At 41.9% G+C, this 16,808-nt stretch overlaps 1 protein-coding gene across 1 annotated transcript; it reads right to left on the bottom strand.

Moving 5' to 3' along the window:
• Positions 1–1,405: 1,405 nt before the first annotated feature.
• On the bottom strand, positions 1,406–16,735 carry LOC119731203 (alpha-2-macroglobulin receptor-associated protein-like). Its single transcript, XM_038204281.1, has 7 exons — positions 16,449–16,735; positions 11,888–12,032; positions 7,381–7,521; positions 6,605–6,712; positions 5,476–5,720; positions 2,724–2,888; positions 1,406–1,741 (listed from the first exon to the last, which is right to left on the bottom strand). Exons 1-7 carry the CDS (start codon positions 16,611–16,613, stop codon positions 1,673–1,675), a joined length of 1,038 nt encoding a protein of 345 aa, XP_038060209.1. The 5' UTR covers positions 16,614–16,735; the 3' UTR covers positions 1,406–1,672.
• Positions 16,736–16,808: the final 73 nt, after the last annotated feature.

Here is a 16,808-nt window from a genome sequence, read left to right on the forward strand (position 1 = left end):
TACATGTACTAAACCATTTCATGCATTTAACTGCACTGACTTTTCTGTTAATGCCAAAAGCAAAGTGCCCAAATCAGTCGGAAATACTGTCAAAACTGAATATAATTTGCTGAAAATAGACTATAAGAATAATCTATAATATGCTTGCTAATGCTGACATTTCTAGAATTTCAAAAAAATAGTTGAAAAAGGTAGAACAAGTGCAAGTGCACAATAAGCTCTGGCCAAAATGCGACGCCGATGGCACATATGGAACACCACACTTTTGGTCAATTTCGGGGACATTTCCTTCTTTTGGATACCTTCCAACCACGACACAAAATGGCGTCCACCTTGTTGAAGGAAGATGTTGTACAGCGCAAGTGCAAGTGCACAATAAGCTCTGGCCCTGTTGCCATGGTTGCAAGAAGTCTTGCGTGAAATCGATCAAAATGATAGTACATGAACCCTTAAGCTGGTAGAAAATAGGTAGTGGCAATTGATACTCCCTAGGAGGATAGAAAAAAGTGCACAAAAAGCTCTGGCCATGTTGCAAGAAGTCTTGCATGAAATCGATCAAAATCATCCCTGCCAGAGTATAAAAATGCAACGCCGAAAAATGCAACTCTGATGGCACATATGGAACACCATACTTTTGGTCAATTTTGGGGACAGACAGAACGACAGACCGACAGACCACCAAGTGACATGTAAAAGCTCCTGCCAGAGCTTAATAACATTGAAATATTTCTGTCCTTTATAAGAAAACTTGTTTTGCATTTATATTGAGTGGAGACATCAGCATGCACAATCTTAGTCCGAAAATTTGGGACTCTCAGTACTGTGTATGAGAGTCCCAAAACTTAAGGTATCCATATCGTGCAAAAGTTTGTGCTGCATAATAAAACCAGTGTGAATCAAATGTGCAAGCTTCTTACTCACTACAGTTTCTTCAATAATCCCCGAAACTTCTCTCTCGCAAAGTTGCTGTTGTGAGCATTGCATCACCAAAAATTCAGCTTTTAGTTCTAATTTTGCAGAGAGTTATCGATATATCCAAACGTGAGACATCACGTTGATGTGTACTGCAATGCATTGTGCAAAAAAACTCCCTAGCTAGAACATTTTCATCGTGTAGATAAAACAGCGCCCTCTTGTTGATCTGAGTGAATGCAAAATGTTTCATTTTTTAACAGAGGGCGCTATGTTCATTTGGCCATCAATTAAAAAACAAGTAAGCTGCAAGACTTTACCTACACCTACCCAGAATACATTGGGAATCACACACACATTTCCAGAGCATGGAGAATGACGTGGATGGTTTTTGAACTGCCAAAAACTTGCCTTAAAATTGGATTTAAGGTCTAAAATTTCGCAGGTGACATGCTTGCAACTTTATCATTTTGATGTATGTGTTGTGTGGGCATTAATTAGCTTAATGGTGAGTAAACAAACGTCAGTAGTAATTTTGCACGTTTTCATGCACTCACGGTCCCAGTCTGGCACAATCTTATACATTGCATGCTTGTTATAGCTGACATTTCTAGAATTTCAAAAAAAATAGTTGAAAATGAAGAATAAAATTTAAATATTTCTGTCCTATATAAAAGAAAACTCGTTTTGCATTTATACTGAGTAAAAGACACCAGCACACAAGAGTGCTGTCCTACTTGTAAGTCGTGGTCGGGGTGCGTTAAAGTTCGTCGGCGCGATCCCGGCCGCGTTGGATCCGTCCTCTCATATCATTCATAAACTCATGAACCTGCGGAATAAAAATCAGCCGTGCGTAAATTATACTAGAAATCCTCGGCACTGCTCCAGGATGTCACTGACTCTGCCTCAACATATTGACAGTGATTGCTAGAGGATTTTGCAGGATTGAGGCAGTGGTCACCCCTCCAACGACCACATTCAAGAAATAATGGGGGATTTTGCGGGATTGAGGCTGTGTGCTATTTTTACATTGAGGCAGTTGGAGGATTTGGCAGGATTGAGGTTACATCCTAGCAAAAAAATGCCTAAGGAATAAGGGTTAAAAAGGCCCCCCCCCCAAAAAGTCTCCGGTTTCTCATATGGAGTTTGCCCCAAAAGTGGTGCGGCGATGCAGGGTTTTTTTCCCCCTTAGTTTCATTTTCTTCAAATGTCGGCTGATATGTTGCAGATGACGCTTCGATCCCCTTAAAACTCTCAAAAATATCCTTCAGGCTGGAGCTTGAGGTGACCTCAGTAAGGCCATAAGGCTTGCGAATGCTGCACCCACTTACGATCTTGACCGACACGAACGTTCTTTGGACAATTTCAATAGTCAAGAGAAATGGTAACGTCAGACCATACAGCGACATCAACATCGTGCATGTGCTGCCAGGCTGGTCATTAGTCTGCTCCCTTACATATTGCGCTATTTAAAAGCGTTTACAGGTTCCAGATACACGACCATCGCTCCCTCAGTCTGGCTTCCAGACACACCATTACAAAACCACAACACCGTCTGCAAATGGTGCCCGACTAAATTTAGTGCAAAATATATAGGGGCCAGAGAGGGCACATAAAGCTTATACACGATCGCAACCCCATCTAAAAACACATTAAAATTGTGCAGCAGCAGGATTCCAGTCAAACCAGTGAGTTTGGCGGTTTTGAGATATCATCTTAGAAAAACTTTTGAATTTTGCCAACGGGCATAGCTACTGCGATGAGCGCGCAGACCAGAAACCGGAGACTTTGTTTTGTTTTGCCTAACTTACATTGTTGCCAAGTTCCCTGGCTTCGTCCCTGAGAGTCTTGTGCTTTAAGGAGTCCACGGAGTCTCCTTGTTTCTTGGCAATGCGATACTGCTTCTCAGCATGCAGAGACTGGACCTGCACATCCTCGTATTTAATGATCTTGGCCTCGAAATGTTTCAGCTCCGCCTGCAAAAGAAGAAATGATTTTAATAAGGCCCCCTTTACACCTCGCTACCTTTGTACCTCCTATGAGCAACCAAAAATGGCCAGGATGCTCAATTGTCGCCGAAAACCCTCTTTCTATGTAACTGCTCAAGCGATCCTTGTGCTTCCCTTGAACCACCAAAACTGCAGTTTTTGGGCATTTTCATGTCGAGCTACGAGCGACCTGTGCGTCCACTGAGCCACTTACCTGCCTCCCCTGTGCTACCAACGGCAACCAACGCAATTATAGGCGACCCCCGAGCAATGTTTGGGCAACCATGGAGCCTCCTCCAACGGTGCGACCTGGCCAGTTTTATGGTCGCACAAGGGAGGCCCAAAGGTCGCAGCCCTGTGTAAAGGGGGTCTAAGGGAATAAATACGTGCTTGGCCGGTTTTAAACAGGAATCTTTTAAACCGGCAAGGGGCCTGGATGCGGACAATGGCCCAAGCCGAAGGCATGGGGCATTATCTTCGTCCAGACCCCTAGCTGGTTATAAACATACTTGATAAATATCGGCGAAGTGCATATTTAATCTAATACATATCTTTCGGTCAAAAAAGTATAAAAAAAGTAAAAACAAATTACAAATTTCCAACCGTTTTCAACAATTTTACTTCAGGTTTTGTGAAACACCCCTTTGGGTGTATATACAGGGTGAACCGAACAAATTGCAACCCTAAAACATTTGCCTTTAAAAAAAAAAGAGGATCAGTGGGTTTTTATGTTTTGGGTATCAGAAAGAGCTTCCTTCATATACTGAAACACACAGGAAAATAGCACGTCGGGTTGCTGACAAAATGCCAATTAAAGGGACACTGGGTCCTGGAACAGCCCAATTGGGCTACAAAACGCGCTTTGAACGAGATGATGTTAATCGGAAGTAACATTTAAAAGTAGGATTTAAACATCCACACAACTATCCTTTCAAAACTGGGCGTTTTTGTGTTATTCCTGTATTATGCGTGCAAGAACGAATTTCGGGGTCCACTTTTGCGACCCCATAAAATTCAAGCTGTTTGGATGCTAGTTGTGATTTCATTCGTAAAGTGTTCGCCTTTTGCGGACGTTGAAGAAACCACAGTTCACCGCTGCCCCCGAGACACACAGTGTGTAAATCACACACTGAGAACGACACGAAAAACGTATTCGTACTCCGTCATGTCCGATGTAAACAAGCGGGTTTTTTTCGTCTTTACTCGGGAACGGTAAGACATTAGGCTGGTTTCCTTTCAACCAGATGTTTGAAATAGGCCAAGTAAACAATCAAAAACATACAATTTCGGGGATTTCAGGACCTAGTGACCCTATAATTGTTTAAGTAAAAGTAGTCATTTTTCATCCTGTACACAAGTACTTTAAACAGTGAAACATTTTACCGTAAGTCTACTGTGCAATAATCCTTCATTTGTGCAATTTCTTTAGAATTGTGACACATTAATGATGCTGAAAGGGTTTAAAATAGGACAAAAATGGATCAGTTACCTGTTCAAGTGAAAACAAAAGATATTTCCATCAAATTCATTTAGTGTACTCTTGTCATATTATATGCCATGTTGTTTGTAAGGACTAGGACATGCACAAATACATGTAGGTATACAGTGAAAATAACTTATATGTGGTATTTTTTTTGTACAGGATGAAAAATGACTACTTTTACATAATTGGCATTTTCTCAGCAACCCAAAGTGCTATTTTCATGATTTTTTTTTCTTCAGTATATGAAAGAAAAAGCTCTCAGCTTTATTCTGATACCCAAAACATAAAAATCCACCAATCCCTTATTTTTTAAAAGGCAAACGTTTTAGGGTTGCAATTTTTTGGGGTCACCCCGTATACACAGTTCGAGGGGTGTGCAAAATCATATTAAAATTGGAGGATTCAGGTTTTTTAGGGATAGCAAAATTTTTTTTTAGAGGCAAATGTTTTAGGCTGTTTTTTTGGGGGGTAATCTAGTCTAGAGGCTAGACGTTGTTATTGTTTGTACGCGATAGCCCGCCCCGCACCACCGCGATAAGCGGTCGCCGCGCGAGGGCGCTATCATGACCAACCGATATCGCCCACCAACTCGTCAGAACAACGTCTAAAATACTTGCTATTATATGCAGTGCGCAGTTTTAAAAAATTCATAGTAGTTCTGGCGAAGCAAACTCTCAAATTTCTTCCAGTAGGTTAAAAGCTGCAGCAAGACTTTTGTGCAATTTCACTGGTCAGCTCTTTTGTTGTGCGTAGTATGTGTGGGACTGAAAATTAACTGTAATTGCCTGCAGAAGTCGCACATGCGCACTAATTTCCCCCATTTTTCAGGGGAGATTTTAGCAAGTGTTCTAGACGTTGTTCTGATGGGTTCGTGGGCGATATCGGTTGGTCGTGATAGCGCCCTCGCGCGGCGGCCGGTTATCGCGGCGGCGCGGCGGTTATCGCGTACAAACAATAACAACGTCTAGCCTATAGACTAGGGGTCATCCTGTATGGAATGAGCCTCGCGCGCGTTGCGCTAAAATTCTCCTTGCAATATAGAAATTGGCACGCGCGCGCTGTCTGGGGAAGTCTGGGGAAAAGAAAACTCACGCGTATAGATTCCAGCTCCTCGGCTGTGAAATTGGCAAACATGGCTTCCCTCCACAGGTTAATGACCCTCGGTTCCGTGAACTCTCCTTTGTGCTCGTCAGGGAGCATCTTGTTGGACAGGCGCTGGAAGTCGTTGGTCAGCTCGCGATGTTGGATCTTCAGGTCGAGCTCCAGGACCGAGCGTTCGTCTGGGTCAATGCGTTTCTTGTCTGCATGTGTCTCGACGCGATTCGCATCTCTGGTTCCTTGCAGAGGCCATCACAAGAGGGTGAAATATTTTCATATGGACTGGCAATGTGGTCACTAAATGCCATTTATAGCACACCTCTTGCTTGTTCTTTATCCTGGTTGGCTGAAACGCGGTCACATGTGATTCACTAATATAGGCTACTGTCTGAAACTTGCATCAGTGTGAACTAGACGTGCATTGAATTGAGACATCGCGCTTGGTAATTTTCAGAGTAGAGTGCCTGATTTGGCACTATGCAGTACCGAAGTGAATACGTCACGCGCACAAAACGCGCGTAAAAGACACTAGCGCGTGATTCAGCCCGAGAACCAACATGTGCGATTGGAGATTCAGCCTGAGTGTTGGTGATTCAGACCGGGAACCAACACGCGCGCGTACTCCATTCGTTTACACTACACTTTCTGGTTCTAAATGACGTCACACTTCGGTACTCCATACTCAAACTTTGTTTACTGATAACAGCGCCCTCCGACAAACCTTAAACTCAAAACTTTAATCTAGGGAAAGGGAAAGCGTTCCTTTAATTGTTGAATTGTTGTTGAATTGAAAACAGTTTAATAATAAAACCCTTTTCTTTTCTAATCTTTTCTTATTTTATATTTTGGACAGAGTCGAGTTATAAAACACGTTTGGACTGGCACAATCCGGTCACTAGTGCACGTCTATTCCCCTCGGACCTCTGAGTGACCAGAAGAGGGTCTTTCATGTATTTCCCTCGTCTTGTCACTCACAGTCCCTCAGGGCATATGGACGTGCACTAGTGATCTCATTGCCAGTCAATATGTGTAAACTATCCACCCTCAAACCTAATATGCAACTTTTCATTTCAACTTTCGTTATGTAAAGGCCTTAACTGAAGTGTTCAATAAGTGTACTCACGGTCGCCATAGAGCTGGCCGGAAAGCTGCTCAAACTGCTCTTTTTTTTCCTGGTGGTGGGTCAACTCTTCTTTCAGCTGTTCCAATTCCAGCTTGTTAAAATTAGGTGCTGTCACAAAAACCAAAAAATAAATACATTAACCCTAACGTACCTGAATCCATCAAAATCCACATCCCTGTTTTGGAGGATTTTGGCAAATTCAGGATACCTCCATACTGAAAAGTTGGGAGATTTTGATGGATTCAGGACAGTAAACCTAGCAGTACTGCAGGATTTTGGTGGATTCAGGATACTTCCACATTGAAACAGTTAGGGGATTTTGATGGATTCAGGACGGTAAGCCTAGCAGTACTGCAGGATTTTGATGGATTCAGGATACCTCCATATTGAGCAGTTAGACTTTGATGGATGCAGAAAGCCTAGCAGTACTGCAGGATTTTGGTGGATTCAGGATACCTCCATACTGAAAAAGTTGGGGGATTTTGATGGATTCAGGACAGTAAGCCTAGCAGTACTGCAGGATTTTGGTGGATTCAGGATACATGTACCTCCATATTGAAAAGGTAGGGGATTTTGATGGAATCAGGACAGTAAGCCTAGCAGTACTGCAGGATTTTGGTGGATTCAGGATACCTCCATAATGAGCAGTCGGGGGACTTTGATGGATTCAGAAAGCCTAGCGGTACTGCAGGATTTTGGTGGATTCAGGATACCTCCATATTGAGCAGTTGGGGACTTTGATGGATTCAGGATGTTTGCAAATGTTGTATACTTACACTGTTGTGCCTTTATCCAAAGCTTGTTCAGTTTATGGTCTTGGAATTCTTCTCCGGTCATGTCCCTTTTCTGGTTGGCTTCTTTCATCCGTAGCTGCTCCTTGCCGTCATAGGGAATAATTCCAAATTTCCGCATGATATCTGAAGGAAAGGACACATAACAAAATAACCCTAACCTTCCCAAATCCTCCATTTTGTAGGACTGAGGCTGATTTTGGAGGATGCACCGTGCCTAGGTCTTAGGCCGGACCTTAATTTGTGTTGTTTATGCTAAGCCGTGCATAAATTTAGGCCTAGATTATATTTGAAATCCTCTGCACTGCTCCAACATAGTGAAAGAGATCGCTGGAGGATTTGGCAGGATTGAGGCAGTCGTCACCCCTCCAAGGAACATATATTCAAGGAATAGCGGATTATTTTGGAGGCTGTATGCAATTTTGTTAAGGAGGCAGTTGGCATGGTTGGAGGAATTTGCAGGATGAGGTTGCATCTTAGCAATTATACAATGTACCTAGGGGAGGTAGGGATAACCCTCACCTCCCCCAACCCATCAAAACCCAACGGCATGTTTTGATGGAATCTGTCAGGATGGGTACAGTACCCTTAAACTGACAGTTAAATTGACAGTTTTTACATTGGGTTGGCACACCTCCAGAATCAAAGTCAGAAATACGCGTGTGCAGTTTCCCATACAATGTACATGTATGGTGTTGGAATTTGCCAGGATGGGTATGGTTCCTAGTAAATCATGCTATGGATTTAGGGTTAAAGAATCGAATACATTGTGGAATTTAATATAACATGGCATTTGCGGGTGAGTAAATTGTTTTAGCGAAAAATATAATAATGCAAGAAAAACAGAAAAAAATTAACCCATTTACCGTCTTGCAACCAAGAATAAAGGAACTATTGAAAGTGGTAAAAAAACTTTCCTTTTCTTGTTTTACATATTTTTTTCTCTTTTCGTATAAATTTTGAAAGTGATTAGTTTCAATTCCATTTCAACGTGTAACATTTCCATTGGCTTCAGCTGTTAAGCCGTCAGATGTGTCTTATCTGCTTTCACTTTCCACAATATTTTGTAAATTGATGTACAATAAATTGCGATGCCAGGGTAACTGGTGGGCAGTTTGTTTGAGCTTGGTTCTATTTTGGAATGCAGACAACTGCAATGCCACGTCAGTGAAGCAAATGTAAATTTACACAGAAATTTACATTGTAAATTTACATTAGAAATACACACGTCCATTTGGCCAAAAAAAAAAATTTAAGGCCCTAATACACGGATGAAACTACTTGAAAAAAAGAGATAAGAATCATTTCAAAAAGTCTCAAAACATACCTACACATGTAAGGTTTAGGCTAAAGTGGCCTAATATGTGACAGTCAGATTTTAAGTTGTACGCTTTTCTTTTGAATCTTTTTCCTTCAAATAAACCACAAAGGAAAACTGAATCTTGAAGCGTATTTTAATAATTTTTTAAAAAAGTGGATTATATAAATCATATTGTCTGCCTAAGAATGGTTGTTAGGCCTAATAAAGATATTGTGTACTACAGTTGTTGAAACAAGTATTCTGTGTCATTTTCTTTGTTGCTCCAAACAGTCAAAACACACAATCAATTAGGGTTTTTTTGACGAAAAGGTTTTCGGGTCATTGTGTTTAAATGGTGACATTCTTTGAACGGACTGAGCAATTTCAGTAATTGTTTCATCTAAAAGAAGCTCATAAAATTGGCTTTCCAGTCAGTATTATTTTGGGTGCTACATACATGTATTTTTTTTAAATACGAAATAGATTATTTTGGGGTTTGGGTTCCCCCTTTTTTTGTACTCACCCTGTATAAAAAACAGTGTATTTCATATAAATGCAGTGCATTTTATTGCAACCACAAATTGGATTCTTACAGAGTTTCACACTACTGAATTGCTTTCCTGGCGTTCCAAAAAAAGATTGGTTTCATGAGTACTCGAGGACGACAGCTGCAGCCAATCAGACTTTGCCACAGCTGACTTGGCGACTGGTTTGGACTGATGGTTATTTTTGATACTAGTTTCGTTTTCGATCATCTACATATATTGTACGTGTATTTTTTTGGCTTTTTAAAGTCATGTACATGTAGGCTCGTGTAAATTGACGATTTAAACAAAAAATTAAATAAGGGAAAAACACAATACTGGCCAACAGAGATGGAAACACTCTTCACAACTGGAAAGCATCCACGAATAAAAAAACCTTTGTTGAACACTTAAATGGAACAACTGTTATAAGAATAACCACTGTACTGTATTGTTTTCTTCATTAAAATCTGTGATTTGAATTTGAGGTGTAATATTAAATCAGTTTATTGGTCATAAAGTAAACGTTATCCACCAATCCAGAGGACACAAAAGCCATAAACAATTGTACAGTATGCTGGCGTTTAGAACTTTAGGCCTGCTTTAATAGGTGCCATGCCATGCTACTTTGGCAAACTACCGGTATTAGTTGAACCATGGAGGAATAAGAGTTGGGCCCAGCAATAGCATGGCAGTTGCTCTAAACACCGAGCTTAATTAGCCGAACTGAATGCCTCTACTAAGCACCGTCGATATCAGCCTTTTAAAAAATCAATACATCGAAAATCCTTTATCGAGAATATTCCATATATCAATTATCCCATGTGAAAGTTAAAGACCAGTTGCCTGCCGAGAAGCACTTGGTACATGTACATGTATGTTCGTTGTGATTAGTTGTTTTCGTTGATTTATCCCCAATAACATCCAGAATTTGTCGGTAAAATGGACTGAAAACATGTTTTACTTGTTTTTTTTTCCGAACAATTTATCAAAAGAAAAGGGCGCTTGCCTTTCTGAAATGTTACGTCGACATTTACAAAGGCGGTTTCGGGTAATAAAATCGATAAAATGGAATCGAGTACCCGTAGTCAACGGTCGGGTTATGGGTACCCAGGTACCCGTCACGGCCTTAAACTTAATATAGTTCGGGTTGGTCGAGTTACCATAAACATGATATAATGCACAAATGGTGAGGCCTATACATGTGCGTGGTTTTCCCATGGCGGGTGAGAAACACGCCATGGGCTTGAGCTGCTCACATGTACATGTACATGTTTGTTTGTTGGTTGGTTGGTGGGTTGGTTGGTGGACACTTTACTCGGCCATATATTGTATTCATGCAACTCGAGTATTACAGCTTTGCATTCGATGACCGGTTTTGCAAACACTGATGCGCATGCGTCTTATTTGCATATTTTTGCATTTTAGATCACGCCCCATTTGTCTCCGTTTTCTGTACTCTTGAGGAACAGGATCAGCCGAGCTGCACAGACGGTGTCGTAAGCCGTCTTCACATTTTAGGCCAAGTAAAAAACAAAACACGTTTAGCGTCCCCGCCCGCTTCCTTTTTGGCAGCCACTTGGATATTTTGATATTTCTTTTTTTTTAATAAAGCAAAAATGTTTGTTTGTTGGTTGGTTGGTGGGTGGGTTGGTTGGTGGACACTTTACTCAGCCATACATGTATATTGTATTCATGCAACTCGAGTATTACAGCTTTGCATTCGAAGACCGGTTTTGCAAACACTGATGCTCATGCGTCTAATTTGTATATTTTTGCATATTAGATCAGCCACTGTGACCTTGACCCTTGACCTTTCGGCTCCAAATGCAAAAGGCTTCTTAGGATTACCAAGGACAATCCACAAACCAAATTTGAAGTTCATATGTTAAGTATTTCTCAAGTTATCGTGCTGACAAAATTTCTATTGTTTCAGCCACTGTGACCTTGACCCTTGACCTTTCGGCCCCAAATGCAAAAGGCTTCTTAGGATTACCAAGGACAATCCACAAACCAAATTTGAAGTTCATATGTTGAGTATTTCTCAAGTTATCGCACTGACAAAATTTGTCCGGACACACCCACCCAAGTTTACGTTACATACCAAGTGTGGACTTTCCATTGCTTTCGTGTAGTTAAGAAAAACCAGTGAAAAAAAATCATTTTTCTCAAACTGTGAAAACTCTTTCAAGCCAATTTTTTTTCTATGATTCCCTTTAGTGTTTCTCTTCATTCTGCTACGGATAAACCTAACCCAAAAATGCCTCTAAACCTGTTTTCCAGAAATGGGGAAACACTGTGTGGACTTGCCCAAGTCCGCACAGTGTCTCCTCTACCTGGTTTATGTGGACATCTTTTGTTCGGAAGTCCACACAGTGAATGTAATGCCTGTACACCCACCCACACACACACACACACACACACCCACCCACCCACCCACCCACCCACCCACGGAAGGACAAGGCGGAAACAGTATGCCCCTTCGGCTTCGCCGTGGGGCATAAAAATAAATTAGTAAAAAAGCCCCGCCTCCTATTTTGTTTTCAAAAGCCCGGATGCTAAACATGTTTTTTTTTTAACTTGGCTTTAAACTTGGCACTTGGCACTTGTTGTACCACTTGGCACTTGTTGTGTCTGTCGCCTGTAGGTCTCTGGAAAAAAAAGTCACCTGTGAGTTTTCGTCTCAAGAGGGTCTCTGTGTCTCCCTCGGGGTCACCACCGTCTTGTTGGTGTTTCTTGAGCTGCAGCACCTTGACGTCGTGCTGCTGCAGCGTTTGACTCAACTCTTCCAGCTTCTTAGGTGGCAAGTTCATCTAGAGAATGAAACATGTATGTAGGCTAAATAAAAACTGAATATTCAAATTTATAATCATCAACATCAACCAAATATTCCCACAGCAGTTTTTCAATTAAATTTTTGGAAAATATAAACCGTTTGTCAAACATGTCAAATGTCACACCTGTGTCGAAATCCATGGAAAGAATCGTAATATTGTAACCTGACGCTGCAATTTCTTCATATATCATCTCAATGAAGGTCATTCGTTGCAAAAATGATGATAAGACATGAATCTGGGACTGACAAATATTTCCAATTTTCTGGACTCTCCATATAGGCTTTATACGCGAGTGCGGAAGTGGCGTCAGGTTGCAACATTTTTTCCAAATCCATAAATAAGTTATGCCTACCCCCGGCCTCAAAGCCCTTTTTTGGGGGGATGGGGGTGGGGGGGGGGGCAAATGTGCTCTTTCTTGTGATTTGCCCTGGCTCATATAAGAATGTGTGCTCATTTTTAAGAATGCGCGCTAATTCGTAAGATTATTGTTCATGCTCATTCTTAAGAATGCGCGTTCATTCTTAAAGGGAAAATACAACATTTGCAAACATCAAAAAATAAAACTACCAAATCGTTTTGAAATACCTTGCTGGACTGTTAGTGAATGACAGTGTAAAGCATCCTGTAAAATCATGGCACCTGGTATACTGTCATTTTCAAGAAAAGTGGTATTTTTGTATCAATTTCCAACGCTGATCGGCCGATCAGCGTTGGAAAAAACTGGCTTTTTTTTCAAATACTTGCCCCAATTGACCATTGCACTTGTTTGCAATCGATTACAAACCTATGAACAGGTACGAGCCAGCTAGACTGGTTCCCTGACTTTACAATTCCCCAATGTATGTAAACTGCTCTGTTTCTTCTTATATGGAGTCAGGGAACCAGACTACAGGAAAATTATTGTTTTTCTTGGTTTTTATAGCATTTTCGAACCCAAAACCTCAAAAAAGTCAGTGTAACTATATTTGCTATATATTTCCAACCCCCCAATTCCATCCATTTCTGAAAATTACAGCAAAAGCAAATGATGTAGCCTACAAATGTATATTCCCTTTAAGATTATGTGCTCATTCTTAAGAATGAGCGTTCGTTCTTAAGAATGCATACATGTACATCATTCTTGCAAAAAAGTGCACATCACATCACAGACATGGTCATGAAGGAAGTCAATTGTCTTCAGGAAATTTAGCAAATAATTAGCAGCTCACAAATGCAATGCATACGGAGGAAGTCCAGTATTTGAGACGCAATTACATACATACATGTTTTTATGGGGCTATTTTGAATGATATTGATTGGGTATCCTTCTCTTTGGGACACTTCTATTTTTTACGAGTTCTGTTCAAAACTGATTTTGCAGATGACTGTCCAGTACCAAAGTGACTTTAGCAGGTTAAAACAGCCTTGTTTCTTCAGAAAAGAGAAATTTCACCTTCAATTCGGGAAACATCCTTGTCAAAAACACCCTGCCATTTTGAATTCAGGAAAAGCAGACTTGTGCATACAGTAGCTCTGGCAACACTGTTTCCTGGCCAATCACAGGGCACTTTGATTAGCCACCAATCAAGGTGACCAATCAAAGTGCTCTGTGATTGGTCTGTCTGATGCTTGACAGGAAACAGTGTAGCCAGAGCCCTGTACAAGTCTGCTTTTCCTGAATTCAAAATGGCAGCCTCAAACAAGGCGTTTGTGACAAGGATGTTTCCCGAATTGAAGGTGAAATTTCTCTTTTTTTCCCAAAGGTATGTAAACCTAACCATCACCATTTGTATTTTCACTTCCCACTGAAGCCTACAGCCTACAGAGGCGCATAAGGCAGTTTGAAGACCATTTTGGGGGTGAAATCCGACGATTTTGATTGGGGGTACGAGTGAAAATGGTAATAAAAAACTAGAACAGCAAAGCCGCCATGGCTCGCTGTCCAAGGCAGGAAGGGAGGCTGAAGGTAGGGTTGGGGATGGGCATGATGGAAGGGGATCAGGATTCTTGTTGATGTGCCTAGGTAAAGGGGTCAGTTTTTAAATGTCAACATAAAAAGTCAACAGATTACCTAATACATGTAATAAATACATGTGTATAGTTAGCCATCACTGTATTATGGGGGAGTTTTCCATTGTTAGGGTAATTAGGACCCAGTTGTGGATTTTTGCAGCCCCAACAGTGTCTTCTGCTCCCCATACTTGTATTACCATGGGAAAACTCTTGTGTAGTCGCCACAAATGCAGAACAAGAATGGGTATACATGTACATGTAGACACAGCACCATCACCACCTCCCCCAAACCTTACCCCATCCCAAAACCTTACCCCATCCCAAAACCTTACCCCATCCCCAACCCGCCCCCTCCCCCTCCCAACCCCCTACCCACACCCATTCCATCCTCCCCTAACCATCCCCACCCTATCACCTACACATCCCAACCCCACCCAAACTCCAATCCCTATCTCCTTCCCCCTCCCCTGACCCGTACCCTCCCCTACCCCAACCCCCTACACCCACCTACCCTATCTTCCCCTATCTGTCCTTACCCACCCTACACATCCCCACCCTAGCCCTTACTCGAATGCCAATATCCCGCCCACCCCATTCCCCCACCCATACATCCCCACCTGACCCCATGCAACCCCTACTCTGATCCTATACTGCCCCCTCCCCTTATCCAACCCCTACAACAACCCATCCCTACCCATCCCCAACCCAACCCCTACTCCGATCCTATATCCCGCCCCCTGCCCAACCCCCTCCTAACCCAACCCCTACATCCATGCCCATCCTCTCCCTACCTGTCTCCCCCTACCTGTCCCCACCCCACCCCTACAAATCCCCACCCACCCAAACCCAGTATTCCAACCCCTCTCCCATTTTGTCTCCCCACCCAACCCCACCTCAATCCACCCCGCCCCACCCATCCCAGCTCCCCTACTCGTCCTACTCACACAAACCCTACCGTAACTCCAACCCTATCCCCTAACCCACCCCACCCCACCCTCCCCTACCCCATCCCTACTCCAACCCCATAAACTAAAAGATCAAACCAGAAGCTCAAGCACATCCCCAAAATGCATAGTGTACATGTTATACCAGTATACATGTACATGTAACAATTAAAAACTTGAACATTTCCTTGAATTAAAGTTCCTCAATAAAATCATAAAATTTACTGCAATGATATGAACCTAACTGAAGTTATAGAGATGATACATGACAACTGCATTTAATTTTTTTCCCCAAGTTAACTAGAATCAAAAACTTCAACATTTTTATCTGAATGCGGACGGCTGGACGTTCCGACGGACGGACGCCCGGACGGACGGACGGAAATTGGCATTACATAGGCTCGCATCTGCTTCGCAGCTCGCCAAAAATAATACAGTAATAGGGCCATTGATTTCGGACTCTACTATCGCCGACCATGTCCAAATGTTAAAAAAGCGATCCGTAGAGTCCTAGTTACTCGGACTCTGACTTTCCTACCTTTTTTTGCAGTTCGCCATCCTGCTTTTTTAATATATTTTCTGTTTGTCATCGTCGTCTTTTACCCCTCATAAATCAAAGCCCTGCCCTCTTTCCACAAAATTAAACCTAGTGATATTTAAAAAGGTGTCATTGCCAACTGTTTTTGTTAAATGTCATGAATTGAATGTGTCAAGAAATATCAGAATGTCACTTGAGTGTCAATAGGCCTACTGTCATTGGTCATTTACTTAGTCAACCGTTTTGGTGAGTCTTTAACCCATAATAGGAACGGGGTCCTCAAGGTAAGGATTACCCGTGATTGGACCGTAGAGCTACGATTGGACTCAGAGACGAAAGAGAGGGGCCCGTAATATTTAAACTTCACAATCGCCATGGAATTAAAGGGAATGTACAACATTTGCTTTGGCTGCAATTTTCAGAAATAAATAGATTTGGAGGATTAATATGTTATAGCAAATATTGTTAAACTGACTTGTTTCACGTTTTGGGCTTGTTTATGCTGGGAAAACCAAGAAAACCAATCATTTTCTTGTAGTCTGGTTCCCCGACCCCACTTAAACGTAAAGACTTTGGGGAATTGTAAGGTCAAAGAATCACTCTAGCTGGTTTGTACCCCTTCACAGTTGTGAAATCTATTGCAAAGAAAATGCGGAATAACTAAATATGAAAAAATAGGAGCAATTTTTGAAAAAAAGCCAGTTTTTTTCCAACGCTGGTCGGCCGACCAGCGTTGGAAAAATACAGTTTTTCTTGAAAATGTCAGCACACCAGGAACCACGATTTTACAGGATGCTTTCGACTGTCATTCCCTAACAATCCAGTAAGGTATTTCGTGATAATTTGATCATTTCGTTTTTTGATGTTTGCAAATGTTGTATCTTCCCTTTAAGAAGGGGCGTAGCCATATGTACTTACCCGGTTGGCCTTCTCCCAAACTTGCTGCACGATTTTCGTCCGAAACCTGTCAACTTGGTTGTCTTTAATATTGACATTTTCTGTATACTTGCTCTGAGCCTGAGCGACGCTCCAGAGACTGGCACAGGCGCAAAGTACCACAAGAGCTACACCACAAGAATTCATCGTGATCGAATGTCAGATGCGATAAAATCAGACGTTTTTATGGGTGGTTCACCACATCAGTCGCACGGCAACACCAGCAACTTTTGCACATGGCTAAACACAAGTGACCTTTGACACACACAGACGATCGATACGTACGGTGCGGTGATTGGCTGATGATCTTATTAAACTTGCCTACTAGTCTTTCATAAAAGC

Source organism: Patiria miniata, unplaced genomic scaffold (assembly GCF_015706575.1).
Source record: "Patiria miniata isolate m_02_andy unplaced genomic scaffold, ASM1570657v1 HiC_scaffold_23, whole genome shotgun sequence".
In the NCBI taxonomy this organism is placed as follows: Eukaryota; Metazoa; Echinodermata; class Asteroidea; order Valvatida; family Asterinidae; genus Patiria; species Patiria miniata.